Source organism: Bolinopsis microptera, chromosome 8, assembly GCF_026151205.1.
Source record: "Bolinopsis microptera isolate Bmic1 chromosome 8, MBARI_Bmic_1.0, whole genome shotgun sequence".
In the NCBI taxonomy this organism is placed as follows: Eukaryota; Metazoa; Ctenophora; class Tentaculata; order Lobata; family Bolinopsidae; genus Bolinopsis; species Bolinopsis microptera.
This window is the reverse complement of record NC_087079.1, coordinates 799662-810599: the sequence shown is the minus strand read 5'-3', so window position 1 is coordinate 810599 and position 10938 is coordinate 799662. Positions and strand designations below refer to the sequence as shown.

Genomic DNA, 10938 nt, shown 5'->3' with positions numbered 1-10938 from the left:
CTCATATTTGCTGTCAATTTTTTCCCTCTGTACCCTCGTAGAGCAATGAGTGTGGTTCTTAACATTGCAAATCGTATTCTTGTCCTCACATGTCTTACCACATCGCAATACCTCTCTTTCCTTTTCCTGGCAATGAGGTCTGCTAATCTATTTACAAATCGTTTACATTCTTTGGACAAGCCTCCAGTTGTGTCATTGATTTGTTAAAAACCTCGATTATGGAGCTTCAGAAGCTCCATAATCGAGGTTACAAACAATTGCAGGGTTTAACAAAACTTCATTTCTGCTGCTCTCTCGTATGTTATGAAACACATGGTTTAGACGATTTTTATATAAATAAATAGTTGAATAAGTTTTGGTTGAAACAGTAATTATTTGCATCACCTTCGGCACTGGTCTGAATAATAAAAATACATATCTGCATTTGCTGCATCTTATATGCTATTGCTATTGTTTGACTGTGCGGTCAACATTATTTGTTTTCTTATTTGTTGACTGTTTTATTAAAAATATTAATCTGCAGATAAATAACTGTAGGTAAGTTATTAATGGGCCCAGTTTATGGGTAAAGTTAAAGCTTTCAACTTTGAATTGACGGGCAACAAAGCAGTATTCTATCCTGGACAATGGGTCAGCGGTGACTGTAAACTCGTCGTCAATGAGGCCCTCAAGATCAAATCGTTCAACATCCGATTAATTGGTATGTGAAAACATCATGTGTGCCTTAAATCTTCTTTGAATTGCTTACTCTGTTCTTTGTTTTTATCATTAATTAAAGCAGTAACAATGTTATCATGTTTCTATAAGCATGTGTTTCTATAGTTTTATGTTGTAAATTTTTGTAATAATACAAATGTTTGCTCAGGAGAGGCTGGATACTGTTTAAAGAAAGGTGGACAAGTAAAAAAGCGAGAGTTTGTATTGCCAGTCCAGACCCAAGTCATCTATGGGCCAGGTAGACATCAGAGTTCTTATTTTACTAGGAGGAAAACGAAACAACGGGCGCAATTCTTGTATATACCTAAAACACAATCTTGAATATGTCAAGTAAACTTGTTGTGACTTATAGTTCTTCAATGTTTCAGCTACCATCAGTATGGGAGAGCATGTCCATCAGTTTAGATTTCAAATCCCACCAGAAAACCTGCCCACTTCTTTTGAAGGAGAATACGGTTTTATTAGGTCAGTGTTTAAGAGTACAGTGTACCTGGGTACATGTGATGGTACAATTTATCAGTTGTTGTTTGTTGAACCATTCATCTTATTAGTCTGATAGAAAAATGTGTTTTTATTATAATTCTAATGTATTATTATGTCTAATGTGATAATCCCACTACAGGTACTCTCTGGTCGGGTCTATAGTGTATTTTATTATGTCTAATGTGATAATCCCACTACAGGTACTCCCTGGTCGGGGCTATTGACCGACCCTGGAAAGTGTATTTTATTATGTCTAATGTTATAATCCCACTACAGGTACTCCCTGGTCGGGTCTATAGACCGACCCTGGAAAGTGTATTTTATTATGTGTAATGTGATAATCCCACTACAGGTACTCCCTGGTCGGGTCTATAGACCGACCCTGGAAAGTGTATTTTATTATGTCTAATGTGATAATCCCACTACAGGTACTCTCTGGTCGGGTCTATAGACCGACCCTGGAAAGTGTATATTATTATGTCTAATGTGATAATCCCACTACAGGTACTCCCTGGTCGGGTCTATAGACCGACCCTGGAAAGTGTATATTATTATGTCTAATGTGATAATCCCACTACAGGTACTCTCTGGTCGGGGCTATTGACCGACCCTGGAAAGTGTATATTATTATGTCTAATGTGATAATCCCACTACAGGTACTCCCTGGTCGGGTCTATAGACCGACCCTGGAAAGTGTATATTATTATGTCTAATGTGATAATCCCACTACAGGTACTCCCTGGTCGGGTCTATAGACCGACCCTGGAAAGTGTATTTTATTATGTCTAATATGATAATCCCACTACAGGTACTCCCTGGTCGGGGCTATAGACCGACCCTGGAAAGTGTATTTTATTATGTCTAATATGATAATCCCACTACAGGTACTCCCTGGTCGGGGCTATAGACCGACCCTGGAAAGTGTATTTTATTATGTCTAATGTGATAATCCCACTACAGGTACTCCCTGGTCGGGTCTATACTAATGTGATAATCCCACTACAGGTACTCCCTGGTCTGGTCTATACTAATATGATAATCCCACTACAGGTACTCCCTGGTCGGGGCTATAGACCGACCCTGGAAAGTGTATTTTATTATGTCTAATGTGATACTCCCACTACAGGTACTCCCTGGTCGGGTCTATAGACCGACCCTGGAAAGTGTATTTTATTATGTGTAATGTGATAATCCCACTACAGGTACTCCCTGGTCGGGGCTATAGTGTATTTTATTATGTCTAATGTGATAATCCCACTACAGGTACTCCCTGGTCGGGTCTATAGTGTATATTATTATGTCTAATATGATAATCCCACTACAGGTACTCCCTGGTCGGGGCTATAGACCGACCCTGGAAAGTGTATTTTATTATGTCTAATGTGATAATCCCACTACAGGTACTCCCTGGTCGGGTCTATACTAATGTGATAATCCCACTACAGGTACTCCCTGGTCTGGTCTATACTAATATGATAATCCCACTACAGGTACTCCCTGGTCGGGGCTATAGACCGACCCTGGAAAGTGTATTTTATTATGTCTAATGTGATACTCCCACTACAGGTACTCCCTGGTCGGGTCTATAGACCGACCCTGGAAAGTGTATTTTATTATGTCTAATGTGATAATCCCACTACAGGTACTCCCTGGTCGGGGCTATAGTGTATTTTATTATGTCTAATGTGATAATCCCACTACAGGTACTCCCTGGTCGGGTCTATAGTGTATTTTATTATGTCTAATATGATAATCCCACTACAGGTACTCCCTGGTCGGGTCTATAGTGTATATTATTATGTCTAATATGATAATGCCACTACAGGTACTCCCTGGTCGGGTCTATAGTGTATATTATTATGTCTAATATGATAATCCCACTACAGGTACTCCCTGGTCGGGGCTATTGTGTATATTATTATGTCTAATGTGATAATCCCACTACAGGTACTCCCTGGTCGGGGCTATTGACCGACCCTGGAAAGTGTATATTATTATGTCTAATGTGATAATCCCACTACAGGTACTCCCTGGTCGGGTCTATAGACCGACCCTGGAAAGTGTATATTATTATGTCTAATGTGATAATCCCACTACAGGTACTCCCTGGTCGGGGCTATAGACCGACCCTGGAAAGTGTATATTATTATGTCTAATGTGATACTCCCACTACAGGTACTCCCTGGTCGGGTCTATAGTGTATATTATTATGTCTAATATGATAATCCCACTACAGGTACTCTCTGGTCGGGGCTATAGACCGACCCTGGAAAGTGTATTTTATTATGTCTAATATGATAATCCCACTACAGGTACTCTCTGGTCGGGGCTATTGACCGACCCTGGAAAGACCAGATCACAACCAGGAAGATGTTCTCGGTGTGGGAGTATGTTGACTGCAACAATCCACTCCTTAGTGTAAGTAACCAGTGTGTTACCAGTAACCAGTATGTTGACTGCAACAATCCACTCCTTAGTGTACGTTACTATCTTATATACTATACTTACTATCTTACAGTACTCAGTAACCAGTGTGTTACCAGTAACCAGTATGTTGACTGCAACAATCCACTCCTTAGTGTACGTTACTATCTTATATAATACTATACAGTACTATCTTACAGTACTCAGTGTACGTTACTATCTTATATACTATACTTACTATCTTACAGTATTCAGTAACCAGTGTGTTACCAGTAACCAGTATGTTGACTGCAACAATCCACTCCTTAGTGTACGTTACTATCTTATATAATACTATACAGTACTATCTTACAGTACTCAGTGTACGTTACTATCTTATATACTATACTTACTATCTTACAGTATTCAGTAACCAGTGTGTTACCAGTAACCAGTATGTTGACTGCAACAATCCACTCCTTAGTGTACGTTACTATCTTATATAATACTATACAGTACTATCTTACAGTACTCAGTGTACGTTACTATCTTATATACTATACTTACTATCTTACAGTATTCAGTAACCAGTGTGTTACCAGTAACCAGTATGTTGACTGCAACAATCCACTCCTTAGTGTACGTTACTATCTTATATACTATACAGTACTATCTTACAGTACTCAGTAGCCAGTGGGTTACTAGTAACCAGTATGTTGACTGCAACAATCCACTCCTTAGTGTACGTTACTATCTTATATAATACTATACAGTACTCAGTAACCAGTATGTTGACTGCAACAATCCACTCCTTAGTGTACGTTACTATCTTATATAATACTATACAGTACTATCTTATAGTACTCAGTAACCAGTGTGTTACCAGTAACCAGTATGTTGACTGCAACAATCCACTCCTTAGTGTACGTTACTATCTTATATACTATACAGTACTATCTTACAGTACTCAGTGTACGTTACTATCTTATATACTATACTTACTATCTTACAGTATTCAGTAACCAGTGTGTTACCAGTAACCAGTATGTTGACTGCAACAATCCACTCCTTAGTGTACGTTACTATCTTATATACTATACAGTACTATCTTACAGTACTCAGTAGCCAGTGGGTTACTAGTAACCAGTATGTTGACTGCAACAATCCACTCCTTAGTGTACGTTACTATCTTATATAATACTATACAGTACTCAGTAACCAGTATGTTGACTGCAACAATCCACTCCTTAGTGTACGTTACTATCTTATATAATACTATACAGTACTATCTTATAGTACTCAGTAACCAGTGTGTTACCAGTAACCAGTATGTTGACTGCAACAATCCACTCCTTAGTGTACGTTACTATCTTATATACTATACAGTACTATCTTACAGTACTCAGTGTACGTTACTATCTTATATACTATACTTACTATCTTACAGTATTCAGTAACCAGTGTGTTACCAGTAACCAGTATGTTGACTGCAACAATCCACTCCTTAGTGTACGTTACTATCTTATATACTATACAGTACTATCTTACAGTACTCAGTAGCCAGTGGGTTACTAGTAACCAGTATGTTGACTGCAACAATCCACTCCTTAGTGTACGTTACTATCTTATATAATACTATACAGTACTCAGTAACCAGTATGTTGACTGCAACAATCCACTCCTTAGTGTACGTTACTATCTTATATAATACTATACAGTACTATCTTATAGTACTCAGTAACCAGTGTGTTACCAGTAACCAGTGTGTTGACTGCAACAATCCACTCCTTAGTGTACGTTACTATCTTATATACTATACAGTACTCAGTGTATGGTTTGAGGGATTGTTGCAACAATCTGCATCTAATATTGCTTATATAATATGTACTATGTATTCAGAGCTGTTATCTAAATGCAATTTGCTGCCCACCAAGGTTACTGACTTCAATTGTTTGTTTGAGTTGAGAGAAGTGCTCATTAACTATATAAACATTGCAGGCACCCCAAGTTGGACAGAGTGAGAAGTTACAGAAAGGGGGCTGCTGTTCCCCAGCTAAAAGGAGTTACATTACTCTTCAGCTGGATAGGAGGGGGTACTGTCCTGGGGAGAACGTTATCGTCAGCCTCAAGGTTACTAAACTTACACAGCACTTACACAGCACTTACACATCACTTACACAGCACTTACACAGCACTTACACTTACACAGCACTTACACAGCACTTACACAGCACTTACACTTACACCACTTACACAGCATGAGCACTTACACAGCACTTACACAGCACTTACACAGCACTTACACAGCACTTACACAGCACTTACACAGCATGAGCACTTACACAGCACTTACACAATGTACTTACACAGCACTTACACAGCACTTACACAGCACTTACACAGCACTTACACAACACTTACACAGCATGAGCACTTACACAGCACTTACACAATGTACTTACACAGCACTTACACAGCACTTACACAGCACTTACACAACACTTACACAGCACTTACACAGCACTTACACAACACTTACACAGCACTTACACCTTTACACAGCACTTACACAACACTTACACAGCACTTACACAGCACTTACACAGCACTTACACAGCACTTACACAGCGCTTACACAGCACTTACACAGCACTTACACAGCACTTACACAGCACTTACACAGCACTTACACAACACTTACACAGCACTTACACAGCACTTACACAGCACTTACACAACACTTACACAACACTTACACAGCATGAGCACTTACACAGCACTTACACAATGTACTTACACAGCACTTACACAACACTTACACAGCACTTACACAGCACTTACACAACACTTACACAGCACTTACACAGCACTTACACCTTTACACAGCACTTACACAACACTTACACAGCACTTACACAGCACTTACACGGCACTTACACAGCACTTACACAGCACTTACACAGCACTTACACAGCACTTACACAGCACTTACACAGCACTTACACAGCACTTACACAGCACTTACACAGCACTTACACAGCACTTACACAGCACTTACACAGCACTTACACAGCACTTACACAGCACTTACACAGCACTTACACAGCACTTACAGAACACTTACACAACACTTACACAGCACTTACACAGCACTTACACAGCACTTACACAGCACTTACACAACACTTACACAGCACTTACACAGCACTTACACAGCACTTACATGCAGCACTTACACAGCACTTACACAGCACTTACACGGCACTTACACGGCACTTACATACAGCACTTACACAACACTTACACAACACTTACACAGCATTCGTATAAATTACTACATATTATTATGTGTATAGATAATTAGCTACACGGTGTATATTTTATAACGAATTACCACATGCAAATAATATCGACTAATGTCTTGTGTTAAATGCTGTACAGTAAACATTACCCCCTTACCCTCCCCCGACCCCCCGTAGTGTACAGTAAACTGCGGACGTTACCCCCTTCCCCCGACCCCACAAGAGGTAGAGATTCTATATTACCCTCCCCCGACCCCACAAGAGGTAGAGATTCTATATTACCCTCCCCCGACCCCACAAGAGGTAGAGATTCTATATTACCCCCCCCCCCCCCACAAGAGGTAGAGATTCTATATTACCCTCCCCCCCCCCACAAGAGGTAGAGATTCTATATTACCCTCCCCCGACCCCACAAGAGGTAGAGATTCTATATTACCCTCCCCCGACCCCACAAGAGGTAGAGATTCTATATTACCCCCCCCCCGACCCCACAAGAGGTAGAGATTCTATATTACCCTCCCCCGACCCCACAAGAGGTAGAGATTCTATATTACCCTCCCCCGACCCCACAAGAGGTAGAGATTCTATATTACCCTCCCCCGACCCCACAAGAGGTAGAGATTCTATATTACCCTCCCCCGACCCCACAAGAGGTAGAGATTCTATATTACCCTCCCCCGACCCCACAAGAGGTAGAGATTCTATATTACCTTCCCCCGACCCCACAAGAGGTAGAGATTCTATATTACCCTCCCCCGACCCCACAAGAGGTAGAGATTCTATATTACCCTCCCCCGACCCCACAAGAGGTAGAGATTCTATATTACCTTCCCCCGACCCCACAAGAGGTAGAGATTCTATATTACCCTCCCCCGACCCCACAAGAGTTAGAGATTCTATATTACCCTCCCCCGACCCCACAAGAGGTAGAGATTCTATATTACCCTCCCCCGACCCCACAAGAGGTAGAGATTCTATATTACCCTCCCCCCCCCACAAGAGGTAGAGATTCTATATTACCCTCCCCCGACCCCACAAGAGGTAGAGATTCTATATTACCCTCCCCCGACCCCACAAGAGGTAGAGATTCTATATTACCCTCCCCCGACCCCACAAGAGGTAGAGATTCTATATTACCCTCCCCCCCCACAAGAGGTAGAGATTCTATATTACCCTCCCCCGACCCCACAAGAGGTAGAGATTCTATATTACCCTCCCCCCCCCACAAGAGGTAGAGATTCTATATTACCTTCCCCCGACCCCACAAGAGGTAGAGATTCTATATTACCTTCCCCCGACCCCACAAGAGGTAGAGATTCTATATTACCCTCCCCCGACCCCACAAAAGGTAGAGATTCTATATTACCCTCCCCCGACCCCACAAGAGGTAGAGATTCTATATTACCCTCCCCCGACCCCACAAGAGGTAGAGATTCTATATTACCCTCCCCCGACCCCACAAGAGGTAGAGATTCTATATTACCCTCCCCCCCCACAAGAGGTAGAGATTCTATATTACCCTCCCCCGACCCCACAAGAGGTAGAGATTCTATATTACCCTCCCCCGACCCCACAAGAGGTAGAGATTCTATATTACCCCCCCCCCCCACAAGAGGTAGAGATTCTATATTACCCTCCCCCCCCCACAAGAGGTAGAGATTCTATATTACCCTCCCCCGACCCCACAAGAGGTAGAGATTCTATATTACCCTCCCCCGACCCCACAAGAGGTAGAGATTCTATATTACCCCCCCCGACCCCACAAGAGGTAGAGATTCTATATTACCCTCCCCCGACCCCACAAGAGGTAGAGATTCTATATTACCCTCCCCCGACCCCACAAGAGGTAGAGATTCTATATTACCCTCCCCCGACCCCACAAGAGGTAGAGATTCTATATTACCCTCCCCCGACCCCACAAGAGGTAGAGATTCTATATTACCCTCCCCCGACCCCACAAGAGGTAGAGATTCTATATTACCTTCCCCCGACCCCACAAGAGGTAGAGATTCTATATTACCCTCCCCCGACCCCACAAGAGGTAGAGATTCTATATTACCCTCCCCCGACCCCACAAGAGGTAGAGATTCTATATTACCCTTCCCCCGACCCCACAAGAGGTAGAGATTCTATATTACCCTCCCCCGACCCCACAAGAGTTAGAGATTCTATATTACCCTCCCCCGACCCCACAAGAGGTAGAGATTCTATATTACCCTCCCCCGACCCCACAAGAGGTAGAGATTCTATATTACCCTCCCCCCCCCACAAGAGGTAGAGATTCTATATTACCCTCCCCCGACCCCACAAGAGGTAGAGATTCTATATTACCCTCCCCCGACCCCACAAGAGGTAGAGATTCTATATTACCCTCCCCCGACCCCACAAGAGGTAGAGATTCTATATTACCCTCCCCCCCCACAAGAGGTAGAGATTCTATATTACCCTCCCCCGACCCCACAAGAGGTAGAGATTCTATATTACCCTCCCCCCCCACAAGAGGTAGAGATTCTATATTACCTTCCCCCGACCCCACAAGAGGTAGAGATTCTATATTACCTTCCCCCGACCCCACAAGAGGTAGAGATTCTATATTACCCTCCCCCGACCCCACAAAAGGTAGAGATTCTATATTACCCTCCCCCGACCCCACAAGAGGTAGAGATTCTATATTACCCTCCCCCGACCCCACAAGAGGTAGAGATTCTATATTACCCTCCCCCGACCCCACAAGAGGTAGAGATTCTATATTACCCTCCCCCCCCACAAGAGGTAGAGATTCTATATTACCCTCCCCCGACCCCACAAGAGGTAGAGATTCTATATTACCCTCCCCCGACCCCACAAGAGGTAGAGATTCTATATTACCCTCCCCCGACCCCACAAGAGGTAGAGATTCTATATTACCCTCCCCCGACCCCACAAGAGGTAGAGATTCTATATTACCCTCCCCCGACCCCACAAGAGGTAGAGATTCTATATTACCCTCCCCCGACCCCACAAGAGGTAGAGATTCTATATTACCCTCCCCCGACCTCACAAGAGGTAGAGATTCTATATTACCCTCCCCCGACCCCACAAGAGGTAGAGATTCTATATTACCCTCCCCCGACCCCACAAGAGGTAGAGATTCTATATTACCCTCCCCCGACCCCACAAGAGGTAGAGATTCTATATTACCCTCCCCCGACCCCACAAGAGGTAGAGATTCTATATTACCCTCCCCCGACCCCACAAGAGGTAGAGATTCTATATTACCCTCCCCCGACCCCACAAGAGGTAGAGATTCTATATTACCCTCCCCCGACCCCACAAGAGGTAGAGATTCTATATTACCCTCCCCCGACCCCACAAGAGGTAGAGATTCTATATTACCTTCCCCCGACCCCACAAGAGGTAGAGATTCTATATTACCCTCCCCCGACCCTACAAGAGGTAGAGATTCTATATTACCCTCCCCCGACCCCACAAGAGGTAGAGATTCTATATTACCTTCCCCCGACCCCACAAGAGGTAGAGATTCTATATTACCCTCCCCCCCCACAAGAGGTAGAGATTCTATATTACCCTCCCCCGACCTCACAAGAGGTAGAGATTCTATATTACCCTCCCCCCCCCCACAAGAGGTAGAGATTCTATATTACCCTCCCCCGACCCCACAAGAGGTAGAGATTCTATATTACCCTCCCCCGACCCCACAAGAGGTAGAGATTCTATATTACCTTCCCCCGACCCCACAAGAGGTAGAGATTCTATATTACCCTCCCCCGACCCTACAAGAGGTAGAGATTCTATATTACCCTCCCCCGACCCCACAAGAGGTAGAGATTCTATATTACCCTCCCCCGACCTCACAAGAGGTAGAGATTCTATATTACCCTCCCCCGACCCCACAAGAGGTAGAGATTCTATATTAACCTCCCCCGACCCCACAAGAGGTAGAGATTCTATATTACCTTCCCCCGACCCCACAAGAGGTAGAGATTCTATATTACCCTCCCCCGACCCTACAAGAGGTAGAGATTCTATATTA

General features: G+C 43.4%; 1 protein-coding gene across 2 annotated transcripts in view; it reads left to right on the top strand.

The window, feature by feature from the left end:
- The first annotated feature begins 502 nt into the window (after positions 1-502).
- LOC134819502 (arrestin domain-containing protein 2-like) overlaps positions 503-10938 on the top strand; it is a 57209-nt gene continuing 46773 nt past the window's right edge. The window contains exons 1-5 of one of the 2 annotated variants that reach the window (XM_063829462.1): positions 503-700; positions 866-955; positions 1086-1182; positions 3513-3618; positions 5602-5733. In XM_063829462.1, the coding sequence (XP_063685532.1) occupies positions 562-700; positions 866-955; positions 1086-1182; positions 3513-3618; positions 5602-5733 (564 nt within the window). In that variant the 5' untranslated portion in view covers positions 503-561. The remainder of the gene's footprint in view (positions 701-865; positions 956-1085; positions 1183-3512; positions 3619-5601; positions 5734-10938) is intronic. The other variant, XR_010160779.1, reaches the window with a different exon arrangement.